Source organism: Falco punctatus, assembly GCF_963210335.1.
Source record: "Falco punctatus genome assembly, chromosome: 5".
Taxonomy (NCBI): Eukaryota; Metazoa; Chordata; class Aves; order Falconiformes; family Falconidae; genus Falco; species Falco punctatus.
Window position 1 is genome coordinate 25,193,964 of NC_137584.1, and position 17,019 is coordinate 25,210,982.

The window sequence follows — 17,019 nt, forward strand, 5'->3', positions numbered from 1 at the left end:
CTGGCAAGACCAAATGCACCCTTCAGATTTCAATGCAAAGATTCTTGGAAGTTGCTATCACAGAGAAGGGGCACTCCAAAGAAACCTTTTCTCCTACTCCTTCCCATTTGTATTGCAGTTTAGAAGTTAGTTTATCATAACACAGTTCACACATCTCCCCTTTCTTTCTGGGATATAAGGGAAATTGGAAAGATCCATCTTTCCTGTAGTGGTGGTACTGAACATAAGGGTTTCTCAAGTCTGTTCATAGATACATGGATAGATATCTGTTCTTGAAAGAGATCCAGTATATTTAATGTAAATTTAAAGAGGATATGCTGGCCGTTGCTGGGGAATGTTAAGTATTAATTTTGGTTCAACTAATTGTGTACAGAAATAGGAGCACAGAATTCGAGACTCATCTAAAAACTTCGGGATTTTTTTTCTTTTTATTTTAAATTGGTATTTCGAGATGTGAAAGAGTGTTTATTTAGGATACATCTGTATTTTCCAAGCCCTTTATTTTATCAATGACAAGGCTAGAAAGATGTGGTTTTCAAAAAGGCCAAGATGGTTTCAGTGAATGTCCAAGTATGTTCAGTAAGAACGGGATACCTACATTATCTGTATATTATCTGTATCTTCTGAGAATCCCATCCAAAATTCACTTTCTTTTAACAAAAAGTATGGGCAATGAGATGCCAGTGAGGTACTTGAGTTTCTTAGGATTTACTCTTTTCTATCAGAAAAACTGAATTTGGTCTAAGAAACAGTAAAATACCTTACCTTCCTCCTCTATCCCCTTCCCTTCCACTAAGTGCTGCCTCTCTAGCCCTATACTTGCTGATGGAATTCTTCTATCACCAATACTTTTTAACATTTTGTCCACCTAGTCTATAGTTATTTACAGAAATTATCTGAACTGTTATAATCTAAAGCACACATGACAGGAACTTCTGTGAGAACTAGGCAGGCATCCTAGTCTCCAGTGGATAATTCTGCATTTTGCTTCTGGGGATAGGAACATTAAGACACGTTCAGACTTCCTGCTAAGGTGACTTAAAAGGCGGATGGTGCTTTACTACAATATCTACATTGTAGTGAGCAGCAAGTGACTGAGACAAGTGAATTCAGAGCTGACAGACCTAATTTTCCCATACTGTTAATAGATAAAAGCAAGTGTCATATTTGGACCATGTAGTTTTAGACCCCTAACCTTAATTGCATTTTGTTTCCCTGGAAAATCAACAGTCCAAATTCCACCAGAGCTGCTTATGTTATGAGTGGAAGAAAGTGAACATCAGGTTGCCTATCAAAATCAACAGGAAACAAAAAAAAAAAATCTGATTTATTGATTAGCTTCTAGGCCTCACCAGGAACAAACTGTTACCACTCTTCACTCCTTGGCATGCATAGACATAAGGGACTCCATGCTACCTTCCTCATTAATTGCTATTAACTCTTTTAAATCAGCTGTGCTCTAACTGGGGTTGTTGCATAGTGACCGCATGTTGATTCTCAAAAGATCATGAAATAATTTCCTTATAAAATTCTATTATTACTTTTTTTGTTTTACGAGGATTTTTTTCTTAATTGCATTTGGCATAGAACATTATATATTTCTTAGTGTATATATGTATTATTACTGGAATAGTATGGGATCCTAAGAAAAAGACCTTTGTAAGTTTTAATTCTATGCAATATGCAGAGCGCTAAACAAGTACCTCTGTAGAATTTTTGCAGTTCTTAACCACAGCCTACTATATATGGAATGAAAGCAGTCAAAAAGCATTGTGAGCCTCTATAGATTGATTAGGATCACTAACTGCGTGCGTAACTGTGTTGGAATAAGTAAACCACTGTGTTCCATTATGACAGTAAAAGTAAACCGAGTATCAAGCCTGCTGGCTTGCCAGAAGCAATTTTCTTGAGTTCTTGAGTTCTGCTTAGTTGTTTTGGGTTTTTTTTTCCCTTTCATCATTTTTGATAGTGTAGATTCAAAGTTTTTCATGTCAGCTGAAATCACAGCAGCAGTTGCACAACCTAAACACCAACAAACTCAGTCACCATTATCTCTTAAAGAAACTTATAGACATCCTGCACTTGCCCATCAGGATAGCAATAGCAGTTGCACATCAGCCTGATCTAACACAGCTTCTCTTCCAGGTTCTGAAACAGCAGAGTTCCAGAGTTCCCTGCAAAAGGAAATGGCTTCCCTGCTGCATCAAACTCATGTAACTTATCAGACTGGCCAATTATGGTCTACCAATTTTTTTTGGCAAATTTAAGCAATTGAGGAAATGCTACAGATTCAGATATCGGAGAAAATGCTTATAGCCACCCAGCTGGCCACCAACTTGCCCAAATGGAAAGAGTACTTCTGAATTCTTTCTATAAGATTTAGGATCTATAAGATCTGACCTTACAGAACGCTGAAAGAAAAGTCATACAACTTTCATACCTGGTTCCTAAGAGGAATCCAACTGAGGAGTGCTGAAAGCTTTTCTTATATTTTTATTGGTTAGAAAGGTGAATCTACCCAACCAAAAACGTGTTCCCTGGAAATGGGAACAAAATACTTTTTAGATAGCTCATTAATTTTTGCATGATTCTTTCATTCACCCCAGTGCATTATGATGTCTATCATCAGCATATGGACTCTTGAGTAAATGGACACTCAGTATGTATCTTGAAAATACTGGTTATATAGAGTCCAATATCCCCCCAAAAAAGAGAAAAGTGAATAGGTTAATCACATTGCTACTACATTAAGTTGATTACTACCAGTGACCTGTATGTCTAAAGTGCATTTACGCCATGGTATGATAACCAAAATATATGAATTTTTGAAGAACTTTATCTATGTAAACCTCTCACTCTCTATATTGTTAATAGAATCAACTAAAGTACACAGAAGTCAAGTCTGAAAGAACTGAAGTATAATACAATAGTTCATTCCAAATAGTTTCTTGAGGTAGGGGGAAGTATGGAGCAAAATTTTCAAAGGGAAGAGACCCATTTTTCCTCACAAAAATTATCTGCAAACTTGTGACAGCATTTATGTGGGCAACCATTGACATTATATAAGCAGATCCAGCAAATACACTTGCAAATGATCAGTACAGGCACCCAGCTGTAGCTGATGCTTTGCTTGTACCTTCGTGAATATTCTCTGGTAACTGCATGCATTAATCCCCTACTAAGATTACATTTTATGCAAGCATTTTTAGCACAAACACACCTCCACCCTCCTTGTTTGAACTGTGAGTGCTGGTGTATTAAAAAATATTTGGAAGACAGACTTATTAAAATAAATGTTAAGAGAACACAGTGGGGTATATTTTCAGTGTGGAGCAGAGAGATTTAACTGCATGACTTCCATTAGCTTTAATGAGAACCGCACAGCTAAATCCTCACACACCACACTAGAAGATTAACCCAGAAAACACACATTGTTTACTTTTTACTAATACTCTGATTATTACCACGTTCTTCCTCCTCCTCCTCTTCCTCCTCCTCCTCTTCCTCCTCCTCCTCTTCATCCTCCACATCTTCACCTTCCTCTTCATCCTCCTCTTCTTCCTCTTCAATCTCCTCTTCTTCTCGATCTATTTCCTCATCATCCTCCTCCTCATCACCTTGCTCCTCATTATCATCAGAATATTCCTCCTCTTCCTCATCCTCTTCCTCTTCTTCCTCTTCCTTTTCATCCATCTCCTCTGTTCCATCAGTTTCATAGCACTCGTCTACCGAAGAGTTGTCTGCTTTAACCACAAAGGGTTTTCTTTTGGGGGCTGGTTCTTGGGGTTGCTTATCTTGTGTTTTTCTTTTTTTTGCCAAAGGACAGCCATAAACACTGTGCAAAAATGAAAGATACAAATTATTACACTATCCTGCAGATTTCTGTAGGTAAGATTGTATAACTCAAGTAATTTAGTCATATACTCCAGTTCTACACCATGGTTAGTTGCTGTTCTCAAAATACGTGTTTTCAAACAAAAATGCTGTTTAGGCAATAATGACCAAGGGCAAGGACACACAAAACCTGTGAAATTTCAGATTAACTATTATTTGCCTGAAAGTGTCACACACACATGCCAGCATAACAGTTGCAGAACTGATACAAATGTGTTTTTCCTTCTCACACTTTTGTCTCTCCTACATGTTACGTTTTTTTCTAAGGCAGATGAATGTAGCTTAAGAAAAAGAGGTTTTGTCCTGATATCTATCAGTACAACAATCAGGAATAGAGCAATGCTTCATAATTTTGTAATATTCAGTAAGGTTATGATTGTGTACAATTAAGATATGCTTCAATGGTATTTAAATACTGAAAATACAACCACAGTCTTAATGCCGTTGTCTGTTCTTATTTTTAAAAATGATTAATTGATCTTAAATTCTGTATTTCTATGCTCCGTTTCTTCATTCTAGGCTACAAGGCTGAATAAATGGGAAAGCAAGCACCCGAACACAACCAAAACCAACTGTTCTCACGGCCAGTGTTAGAAGTGTTCTCACATTGAAAAAAAATAATCAAATAATAAACACAATCCTCTGTCATGAAGGAAGTCAGACTTTTCAAAGCTGAGTACCACTTCCTCATCTATCTTTTTAATGCACTGTAACATAAATAGCATTTCAGAGTTCTGGTCTTCTACCAGAGTAGCCACCTGTTTCTCAAAGGTCATATCTGTATTTGTTGAATGGGATCACCCTTGTATAACCCCTATAACAGGGGTCCTCAAACTACAGCCCGTGGGCTGGATACGCCCCCCCAGGGTCCTCAATCCGGCCCCCGATATTTAGAGAACACCCCCACCCCCACACACTCCCCACCGGGGGTTGGGGGGGGAACCAAGCAGCCGCAGATGACTGCCTGCCACTTCATCCGCGTGCCGGCCCCCTGGTTAAAAAGTTTGAGGACCCCTGCTCTATAACCTCCTACACAGAGTGACTGCACACACAAATTAACTATTGTTCAGAGAACTCCCTCTTGGAACTTTTTTACTGTGTGATTATAAATACCACTCAAGTTACTTTGGGTTTTGGTGTTCTTCCTGTGATTAACTACTTCCATGACATTTAAACTGTTCTTTCTAGCCCTTTCTGCATATCTAGCTAAAACTTCCTCTTTTACATCGTATTTTTGTTCCTTTTATCCTGATTAAAAACCACTGAGGATCTTTTATCATTTTTGTCCACTCTAATAATGCTTCATATTCTATTGACAGACCACTGAAAAATAGGGGGTTTCACCACATTTAGTATTACAGATGCGCTCTCTGTGGTGTCTGCATGGTCTTGATCTTGGCCTGATTTAATTTCATCCCAGCAGCTATGCATCCCAAATACTTAAAACGCTACTTAAGTAACAAGACTTCTCTTCAAGTGCCTAACCACTTTAAATAAGTGCCTACCTTAGTCATTGTTTTACCTAAATTTTAAAGCACTTGTTCATAGGAAGGCTGACTCAGTCTGCCCGGTACATGCACATGTAAGGAACATCCACAGTCACAAAAGATGGTATTCATCATGGAAAACCTGCCAAGGGAGACTTTCTGCATAACACAGGCACCTCTCTCTCTGCGTAGGGAGTACAGGTGTCTTTAAAGTCTAATCCAGTGTGCCTGAAGTAAACACCTCCCTCCATTAACACCATCAAGAAATACTGAGTAAATTTTAAGTCCCTCCATCAAGCCAGATCCCAACCCTCCTCACTTGGGAGTGGGTACAGGATAGTAGTCCTAACAACGTACAGTATCCAGACACTGACACCAAAGCTGAGGCCTAATGGTGGTGGTGCAGGCTAGAGTGGGAATAGACGCACATCCTCCAGATCCCAGAACCACGCTCCACTCAGCAGGTCACACGGCACATGCTGGGGAACAGCTCCCTCTGCTAGAAGGTGACTCCCTGCGCAGATGGCCACAAGAAACTCACTCTGATACACATCAGGCAAGCAAAAGCCCAAACCTTCACTGATTTTAAGAGCCCTAAACCTGGGAAAAGAGGAGGCCTAAGCTTCTGGTGGTTTCTCTTTGGGCTACATTTGTTTCTGTCCAAAGATGATTCAATGTAAAATCTATAAATACGGTGGAAATCCTTGTCCCCAGCATTTGTTTGCTGCCAAATGACTGTCCTACTTCTTGTCCTGTGAGTCCTCCTCTTGGTCAGGACCCAGCTGCTCAGAATCAAGAGCAAAGGTGGGGCATATTTTCATGGAAAATATCCCACGTCATCACAGTCAGGGCAGAAACAGTCCAGTCTCCATCAGTCTGGGCAGTGCCCAAAACCTAGGGCAAAAAGGGAAGCACTGCTTGTTGAACTTCTGACCACACCAGGTTTATTTTGGTGCTCCACCTAGTGCTACAAGGATTCAGGAGCTGCCTATTTAAACTCTCCATATGGAGCTCTGGGAGAAGACATCAATTTTTCCTCAGACCTGGAATTTCAGAATGCGCGTAGTGCCCAGGGAAATAGCTGGGTGATAGGGAGGAACCTGTTTCATTTAGGTGCCTAACAGAGGTTGCACCCTGGAAAACAGGAGTGGGTCATGCGTGGCCTGGGGCTCAGGCAGATTTTAGAAACTTGTCTATCAGTTCAACAGGATTTAGGCAGACAGGGTAACATTTATTGAGTGGGTATGTTTTGCTTGCTTTGTTTCTGTTCCTTCTCTTTGTGACGCATATTACCCTCACTATACTTCTTCAATGCCATTATAATGAAATGGTATTTTCTAAATATCCTGATCTTTATTTTCAAAGATGTAAGCAGGCTTAGCTCCAGCAGTCCCCAGGATATCATTTCTTCCTCTTATTATAACCTTCTTAGAACATTGTAAGAGGTAATGATGACACTTCACACAGCTGTGAACTAAAATGATTGAGGCTAAAGAGCATCAGCAGGCACGTAACTGTGACAATTTTTGGCCACTGGATATGACACAGATTTGAATTTTCATAGACTCATAGAACAGTTTGGGTTGCAAGGGACATTAAAGATCATCTATTTCCAAACCATGGGCAAGGACACCTTCCACTAGACCAGGTTGTTTAAAGACCCACCCAACCTTGGACGTTTTGTCACATCAATGCCAGAACATTAACCCCACCCTGTCCCAATTTTTGCTCAGTTAATAACACTAAATACTTGCAAAAGTTTTCATCTAGTAATGCCCCAAAACAGTCCCTTTAGAATTCACAGTAGTCTGGGAACTGGGGAAGAAAACAATAGGATAATAAATACAACTATTTTGTTTTGAACTGTTGTTTAAATTTTGTATTTGCCATCGAAGTATAATTCCATGACTATTTAGATACAAATTATAGGTCAAAGTTAGAAAGAAATTGTTGCCATTGCCATTTTTGGTCATCTTTAGTCTTTTCTTCATGGCTTTATGCTTTTCTACAGAACTTTATAAAGCCTGTGAGAATCTAAGACATTACTTAGGATTCAGGCCCCCTGGAAAGTTCATAACTGGCAATGAAAAACAATGCCAGTTAGCTGCCTGGGCGGCTTTGATGCTTTTATAAACCTCATTAAGTAATTATTTGCGACTCAGCTATTCAGGTAAAGTTGTGAATTTGACTTAAGCTTTTCATTTTATCTATTCTCAATGCCTTTGCTCATAGCATTAAAACTAAGGACACACCAGCACCTAACAGAAACAAACATTTGTATATTTTAAGGGTTGTGTCCAGCACTAAACATTTGGGAATATGTAATTTTTCCAAGGAAATTAGTTATGCTAGATAACTCAAACTCAACTTTGATAAACTCTTTCCTGATTAGTTTGTACCAGTTTTTCCACCACCTTGAATTTGGTTTTGGCTGTTCTTGGATTTATACTTCATAAAGCTACCATTGCACAGTTTTTTTCTTACAAACCCTTTCAAATACTGTCTTGCACTGGCTTTCTTCTGCTCGTCAAGTACACACCTCATATAGCTTACATATACCTCATGTACTATAGACTTCATAGTCCAAGCGAGTTAAAAAAATATCCATGGCTTTCAGAAATGTGGGAAAGAGGCCACCAGACCTGGAACCTACTGTTTACCTGCCCTATTTTCTTCTATTTCTTTCTTAACCTGTTTCGCTCACATCCTTCGTTTCATTAATTTTTCAGATTCTGCCTCCAGGACACTTCTCGCTGCTTCTGGCACGTTCCCTGTGGTCTCTCTGGTGAGCATGCCAAGGGGAAGACAGCGCTGGCTTCCCAGCAGCCTCCGCACTAACTTCTCCTCCTGACCACATAGAAAGATGAGTGTCTCTCCCGCTGACCTCTTGTTCCTCATATATTTGTGAAAACTGTTATTGTTTGTCCTTAACAGCTTCTGCAATTTTGTCTCCATTTCCAATTTTGGCTTTTGTGATCATCCCCTTATTTGCTTATATTTTAGACTTGTTTATCCCTGCTCAAAGCAATGACCCCATTGATTTATCTGTCTTGCACACCTTTATTCATTCTTTTATTGCTCACTGTATTTCCCTGGTCAGCTCTGTTTGTCTTATTTTCCCCTCGCACTTCAGCTCTCTTGGCTTTCAGCGGAATATATATTTGGGCTTCCTGAAACACATTTTTGAATATTCCACACTGCTTTGCTGTGTGTCTCAGTCATCTCTGGTTTTCAGAACCTGTCATGAATAATTCTTGTGGAAAGAACATTGTTGAATTTCGTAGTGATAAGCTCCAAGAGGACATATAGACATTAATAATTGAAGGAATTGAAGAAATAATATATGAATTTATACTCCTTATTTAGAAGATGATTTATGGTATTTTTTTAGCTCTCACGCAATTTCTTTCCATTAAAAAACAGTATGCTACACACTAACACATTCAGTAGGAACTTTCTTCAGCAAATACATATTTCTTTCCCAGAGATGAACTTCTTGATTTTTGTATATTTTATTACTAATTTAACACAATTTTCAGTATAAGTAGTATGATTATTATTTCTAGGCTATAACAAGTAAACAAATGTCTTTAAATATATATAGTATATGATCAGAGAAACACAAGGGATTTTCTCAATCAGATTACTGACTAATATTCTTCCCATGATATGCCAACTCACACATCAAGGGTGGGACATGACATGACAATAAGAGTGTCTTATTTTCCTGCATGAATTAGACAGGGAGCTTATGTCACTAATAAAGGTTCAGTCAACTTTAAATATCTAATTTAGATAAAGTGATTCCTATCTGCCATGTTTATCAGCTTTTTTTGTTCTGTTTAATTTGTATCTCTTTTCTATTGAATCTATTATTTCAGAATCCTTGTGCTATAAGATCCAAGTTAAAAAAAAAATACGATGATGACAATATTATGCCCTTAATCTGAATAATATTTTTTGTTTGCTTTTTCTTGGATGATTATCTTTTTTTTTCTTATTGGTACTTTGAAATATCTTACAAAATGTTTTTTTCAATCTAAAAAGTGTCCCCAGCAACAGTGCTCTCATTCTTTCTTTTTTCATGTGAGAATTTAATTTAACATAAACCACAACATTTTGTAGGTCATAGAATCTAAAAATTTATTATATAGACACCTATCAAGGTTATAAAAAACATTTAATGAAGCACCCAAGTGTCTGAAGTGTCACTGAGGTGGAACTTTATCTTGTACGGTTGAGGACAGCAAATTGGAAGTAAACTTCTGCTTAAGGCTTCAGGCAGCAAGCTCCCAAGCCATTTACACTTGTCCCACTGGATACCGTAAGTATTATTTTTGGTTTGGACTAGATAACTTCCAAGTCGATACCTCCAAATGAAGACTTCTAGGCTACTGAGAAAACAGGCATTTTGCAGAAAAGTCCTCTAAGAAATCCAATCTTCAAAGAATGTGCAAGCCTAATTTGCCTAATACTGCATCCTATTAAATCTCTCTCAAAGCAATGACTTCATTTAGCTTTAAACGGTTGATACTATCAACTGATATCAGTTGACCAGAAAAAAAACCCCCATGGATTCCACCAAACCCTACATCTTGAACTCCCTGCACTCCTGGAGGATGCCCTTCCCAGCAGACTATGCACTATTATGAGGAAGAGCTAGTAGTACTCTTGTTTGCGCACATTGAATTGGTAGGAATGAAAAAATCATAATAAATTCAGAAAAATAGATTGACTCCAGCCCAGTGACTTGCCTACTCAATTGCAAGAATAAACTCCTTCAGTTCAGGACAATTTTCCATTCATATTTAAATGACTGCTTAAAGTATGCCAAATTAGTACAGGAATGAACAGCAAACGCAGTGGACAGTGATAACTGTGAGGTGGTAGGAGTCAAATTGCTTTATAGGAAATTATTTTTGCTCTCTAAGCCACACTGGTCCAGAATCTTTTCTATCACTCAAAAGTCCCACATAATGCCTAGTACTGTGCTGGAATATGGGAGGTATTATGTCAAACCTTTCCAGGCTGTAAAAGGTAAAGAACTCTGTTGAGTATTTTAATTACTAAGGTATAGAAGAGCAAATAGGAAGAACAAAGTTCAAGAAGGACATGGAGGGATATTTTAGCTTTTATTTCACAGAGATGGCCAATTGCAGCCTACAAGATAGAGCTAGGACACACTAGTTTTGGTACTTCCAACCAGCCAAATTAAAATTCTCTTTGCTAGCATCCTGCCTGCTATGAATCCAAATCTAGAAGACTAACTTACCCAAATTTGCTTTCCAAGAGCCTGCTGGCAACTGAGCCAGAGCCCTGAATGCTGTTCCAGAATTAGGCATGTTTCTTGCAACCATTGCACTGCCAAGCATTATAGCATCTAAGGCCACTTACATAATGACTGACCTTACCCCTGTCTTTTCAGCTGGAGTTAGGCACTAGTCCAGACTCAGTGCTTTGGAAAATCTATGTTCCCATCCACGTGGGCCCAAATTAGTACGTTTTTATCTATTTAAACTATAAATAAAATTAACAAGTATCTTTTAAAATATAATAAACTAAACTCTATAGTTCTGTTGTATTTCAGACTTTGCCATGATTTCTGCTTCTGATTCAATAAATCAGATTATTATAAGCAGGAAGTGCTTTTATGTATACAATGTCGGAACACACCATCTTTACTTAATTTATTTGTACCAAATAGAAGTTTGTTGACTTTTCAGATTTCAATTCAGTGAAAACTATTAATTTACCTGAACAGGTACAAGTTTAACTGATAGAAATACGTGAAATGTAAAGCATTCTATTCCTTTTTTCCTTCTGGAGTTTGAAATATTTGTGTACTGCATTATGGAACCATAAGAAAAATTACAAATGCCCAGAAGTATGCTGGATCTCAAAAGGGAAAGGTAGAAGATGTGATATTTTCTTCAAAGAGCTTTAAAACCTGACTTGATCCTTTTGCATTTCAGACCCTTTTTAAACACATGAATAACCTTAAACATACTGTAGATCTACTCATATGTATAGCATTATTTAACTAAATAAGCCCTAAGGAAAAATTAGGGTCTTTAATTAACAGCATTGCAAAAAGGAGTTAGGAGTAACAAATAACATGAGAGCAGAACCATGTGCCAGAATTCAATGATGGAGCTCAAAAGTTGGGGTTTTATTCAGAAATTCAAATACTGAAATATGTATTTTCATCAAAATAAAGCAGACTAGCTTTGATGTAGTCAATACATTCACAGTAACTTAAGTCGAAGTGAGGATCTTTTATTTAATTGGACCCTATATATCTCCAAGTGCAGGCACCACAGCACCCCGATTCACTGAGACTCCAAATTGATGCAACCGAACCCTGTGATAAACAGTGGCAAGCTTACTGGCTTATCTGCCCTCTAGCTGGTGAGATCATTTCACCCATCACCAAAGTCTCTGTTCTTGGAACATGACAACTGAAAGGAAACTTTCAGGTTTGCAGTAATTAACCCATTCAAACAACAAGTTTATTTAATTGGTTGAATTCAATAGCTCTTTAGTGAAGAAAAATAAGGCATCATAATGTATTTCTAGGTGGTGTACACATACACAGGCAAAATCTCAGCCCTGAAGAGCTCATTTAAAGCAAGATGCAAAAAATATATGTAACAAATCATGAAGCTAAAAACTTATGTGGCAGCACAGGTTACCAAAGTACATGCCCTGCAGTTGTAGATTATTCAAAAGTATTTTTCTAAATAAATCAATATAATATCTGATTGCCCCATGACTTATGATGTCATGGATGGGGTTCATCTCTCACCTACCCCTAGGCTTCTAAAAACTAAGTCTATACATGTCATGTTAAGCTCCCTTCATAAGTCAATGCAGAGAAACTGGAACCTCCTGGGAGGCAATTCATCTCACCTTCCTTAGACACTTTTCCTCTCTCTCCACTGACAATTAAGGGAGTTAATGGTGATTAACTTATATGTCTACCCCTTAGGAATCTGATAAAAAGGAGAAAAATCCAAGCCTTTTTCTCTTTCTTTTTTTTTTTTTTTAAATATATATATAGTATGTCCATCCCCAACAAAGACAGTACCTAGCAGATTTTAAAACGGCACACCACAATACCTCCATAAAGAAAGAACCAAAGCCCTGCTTCTTCCCTTTCCACAGCTGCTGTATCACTGAACATGAATAATTCTCCTCCCTATAGCTTAGATGTCTTTTCAAGACTACCTGCATGATCCAATGTCGGGCAAATGCTGCAGTTGCACTCTAATCTTAGGATGGCAAATATGGCCAACTTAACTGTGCGTTCAAGAGCTGGAAGCCACAATTGATTATGTCTTTTGCCAGACCCTTGAATACAGGGACTGATCAAAGAAACAAGGACAGCACAAAGAGCACAGGTTTAACGACTCATATTGATTCATTAGATGTAATGCATATAATCAAGTTTTGCTAAGTGGCTATTGATTCTGCACACTTTGATGTTGATTTAGATGTAACCCAGACACATAAAAATGGGAATAGGCAAAGCCAGTGACCACTTCTGCCTTAACTCAAAGAACACTGACTTCTGCACTAACTCAAAATCCTGAAGTCCACATTTATTTCAAAAATCTAATCTGGAAGAAAAACATCGAGACTGAAAACCCTCCATTTTTCTACATACAGACAAAAATGAATTGGGCTACACTAAGCTAAATCAAAGCATTACCTAGAGCTGCCACTATGTCCAGATTTCTGTACATCGTGTGGTTTCAGTCTCAGTGGTAATGACAACTCTGTTTACAGGTAGAGGGCAGGGTAATTTCCAATTTATTTATTTTTCATTATAAGATCATATTATAATATGGGAAAAGTTAAAAAAAATGATTCATCAACTTGAAAGGGTTACTACATGCTACAAGAGTGCATCTATCAGTTACAAAAGACTTCTGCATAGTCACAGTGTTTGAACCTTGGAAGCAATATGAAACCTTTCTATTCCAAGATTTTAAACATAATTGCTTTTAAACAATTCAGCATGCTAAATTCAGGCATTCAAAAATCAAGTGAAATAAACTTCTGGAAATCAAAGGTGATTCATGCAGTTATACTGTCAATCATTTAAAAACATGGCAATATACATATTAGTAGAATTGACACCCTCAGACACAGACTCAATAGATCATATTTAACAACACAGCAGGTCAAACTGTTACTCTAGCATGTACTTAAGTATTGAGTAATAGAGCATGCTGTCATTTTATCACATCTCTAATAAAAGGCTACTATAATGAGACTATCAGCTACTGATTCCTATCAAAATACTCTTTCCATCATCTCTATATAGATACACAACAGCACTGGCTCCCAACTTAATTTTGACTAAGAGAGATATATGACAGAGAATTAAGAAATACAACACACCAGATTTCCTGTAACTATAGCAATAAGTATCTTACATGATCCAAAAAGCTAATGGCTACAAAATATAACCAATGGAAAGGAATAATAATGTGAACCAGCCTTCTAACACAGGACTGCCAGTAAACATCAGAAATTACAGAAAATAATGTCAAAACCAAAGTGATACAAGCTGCAACCACTTCAGTGCTTATGTACTGGATTCTCAGCTCCAGCATAAGCTACAGGATAGCGTTCTTTTTCTTGCATGGTTGGTTAGGAGTCATTCAAGTGTGAAATATTCTAAATTCTTGTTATTAGAGGATTGAGATGTTTAAATCTTCCTATTTTGAAAAAAAGCAAAACCATTCTGCCTTTCTGTAACACAGAAGAAACATGGTTATTGTAAAACAGAATAGAAATGACAGCATTCTCTCTACTTTACTGAATTTTGGAGCTGCAGCTAGAATTAGTCTCTTGGTAAAAATGTTAACCACTATTAGTACGCATTTAGCAAACACTATTATGAAGGAATGGAAAGTTTATCCTCCATATTAATTTTTAAGGGTGCTTGCTTTCTCAGTGGGCTCTGCACCAAAAAAGGTTACCATAAAATTCTGTTTAACATTAAGAAGATTTCTAAAATACCTTTACCATCATGTCCCCTTAAGTCTAATTTCTAGGACAAAATTTTGAAACTGGCTGTTATGCTTGCCAGTATGCTACTGCATACAAAGTTACAACATACAGACTTATAACCAAGACTTTATGTTCTTTGCTTTAGATGGACACAGCTATTTTAGTATTACATACTTTTCAGCAGTCATTAGAGTCCCTATAGCAGTTCCTATCAGAGATGCATTAGAGCAATCTGGGGTTTGAGACTCAGAAATCTCCTGCACTAACTTTTGCTCAGTGTGGCAGTAATGGAGCACATCCTTCAAGAGACACAAATATAATGGCATACATTTTTCCACCCTATGCAAGTACAAGGCAAGTACTGTGGATCAGTGCTGCACAACCCCTGTCCACTGCCATGACTTACACCTTGAAAGACATATAATACCTTTTGCTAATAATCTACTGAACTACTCTCCTTCTGCAGCGCACAGAAGTTCTTTTTTGTAATATTATAGGGTCTTGCAGGTAGTATTTCCACTAAGATACAAGCTCACTATCATAAAGAGATTGGTTCAAGCCATTGGCAGACTCAAAGAACAAAACTTATGTTCAGTTCATTTCTCTTCACCTTTTTTCCCATGATTAAAAGAACTAGAAATACTTTGGTCTAGAAATGAAAACTTACCTACTGGCTTAAACACATGACTCTAAACCCCAGATGTCTAGATATGGGCCTAAATGGCTTTACCTTAATCTGACCTTTTTGGAAATATCTGATGAAATTCTGATGAAAGGAAGGAGGTCTGTTTGGGGGTGGGGTGGGTGTTGAAGGGTAGGGGGGAGTGGAAGTAAAATCTGACTGAATTCTATCACATTCAAGTCCAGAATAGTGAGGCTCCAACTTGACTCATATCATAATTAAAAAAAAAAAATACTACGGGATGTAATGTTACTTTTTATAGCTGACAGTGAGTTCCATTAGACTGTAGAAGAGTCTCTGAAGGAAAATGAAAATAGCCTCCCAAGGGAGTGGAAGCCCCACACAGCATGATTTAAATGTGGCAGCTGGGTTGTGGGTGGAAATGGCAGTTTCCATTGAAAATCTGCTGCCAGTAATCCTCCTATGGCTAGATTTCACAGGGAAACGTGGCAGTTATCCCTCTCTGAAATTCAGCTGCTCAGTTTTATAGATGCACAGACAGGAAAGGTAGCAAAGGTCAACAAATGAAGGGTGAAAGGTCCAGAATTATGTACTGTCCAAGGACCAAAGAGTAAAATTGGGAAATGACTAGAAGTAGACGTATGTCACAGGAAGATGGCAAGAAGAGGAGCAGATTCTTTAGTTTTAAAAAATGAAAGGCAACTTTTTAGAAAGTGTGTGCCACTTCAAAGACTACTTTCAGGTTTTTTAATAGTTTGAGGTGTTTGATGCTTAACATTTACATCTCATTGAAAGTCAGTTAGCAATATGTTAGTCACTTTTAACAATGGTCCCCATATATTTGGGGCACAGACCTATCATGAGAATAGTTGTGGCAACATTAAATGTCATCACACTTAACTCTAAAGTACTTAGGTTTAGATGACTAAGCTCCTCAGTGAATAAATTCCTCAACGGTAATGTATAGGTATATCACCCTGGAAGTCACTATAGCAAGCATGTTGACTGTGGTGTAGCTACGTTAAGAAATATGAAGTACCACAAAAATAATGTTTCCAAAATCACTTCTCTCTTTCCTGTTGACGTCTGCATCTACTTGCAACAATGACTTAGGCGTCAACTTGAAAATATGACTCATAATCCAAAAAGACACTTTCCGATGCAGGTACAAAAATCATGCCTACAGTATGGCTGGCTACTTTATTGCTCTCTGTTTTGGTACAGGCAGTGTGCTACTGTTCTTTGCCTTTTTTTTTTTAAAGAAAAAACAATTCAGGTTGAAACAATTGTCAATTTGTCTATTTGATTGAACCCAACCAACCTGTTATGGATACAAATCTGGTTCCTCTAGAGGAGTCCTTTAATCATCAAACTATCTTTTCTCTTTCTTTCTCTGTTCTCTGTGAAAAACCTCACACTCCTGTCTGTCCATAGGCCTGGCTCCAACAGCCGGGACAGATGGCAGACTCACCCTAGTCAGTCTTCACCTGTCATCCTTTTGGTATGGCTCTGACTTGGGAATTAGCATTATGCTTCAGCTCAGTCAGGCTGATGGAGAAACCAAAACAGAATGTTGCTTCCTGACATACCATTCTCATTGCACCACTATCACAAAATTTGTCAGTGAAAGGCGATGTGACTACTATGCTGCCTGTAGAAACCAGTGCCGTCCCTGCATGTTAGTGTGAGCAGAGAATGCCTGTGTGCCTGTTGGATCAGAGGATGCTGGTATAAGAAGTACTTGTGGTCTGTAAGTCCTAAATGTTCCGGCATGCAGAAAGCACTGAGCAGCACACCTTAGCTTAAGCTGGCATCACCTCTGGGCATACACAGGAGGTTTTGTATTACAGGTTTGATCAACTACAGACTCAGGTATTTTGTGGATCCTTCTCTTCAACTTCAGTACCTAAGGTCTACCTAAGTCACACTGTAGAAGTTTGTGCTTGTATTCTGACTTATATGTTGAAATGCTTT

General features: G+C 38.0%; 1 protein-coding gene across 19 annotated transcripts in view; it reads right to left on the reverse strand.

The window, feature by feature from the left end:
• MYT1L (myelin transcription factor 1 like) overlaps positions 1-17,019 on the reverse strand; it is a 331,228-nt gene that overhangs the window by 102,731 nt on the left and 211,478 nt on the right. For all 19 annotated transcript variants that reach the window (XR_013928157.1, XM_080387780.1, XM_080387781.1 and 16 more), the window contains one exon: positions 3,465-3,835. Coding sequence is in view for 18 of the 19 variants with exons in the window: in XM_080387780.1 (XP_080243906.1) it covers positions 3,465-3,835 (371 nt within the window). In the remaining variant the exon portion in view is untranslated. The remainder of the gene's footprint in view (positions 1-3,464; positions 3,836-17,019) is intronic.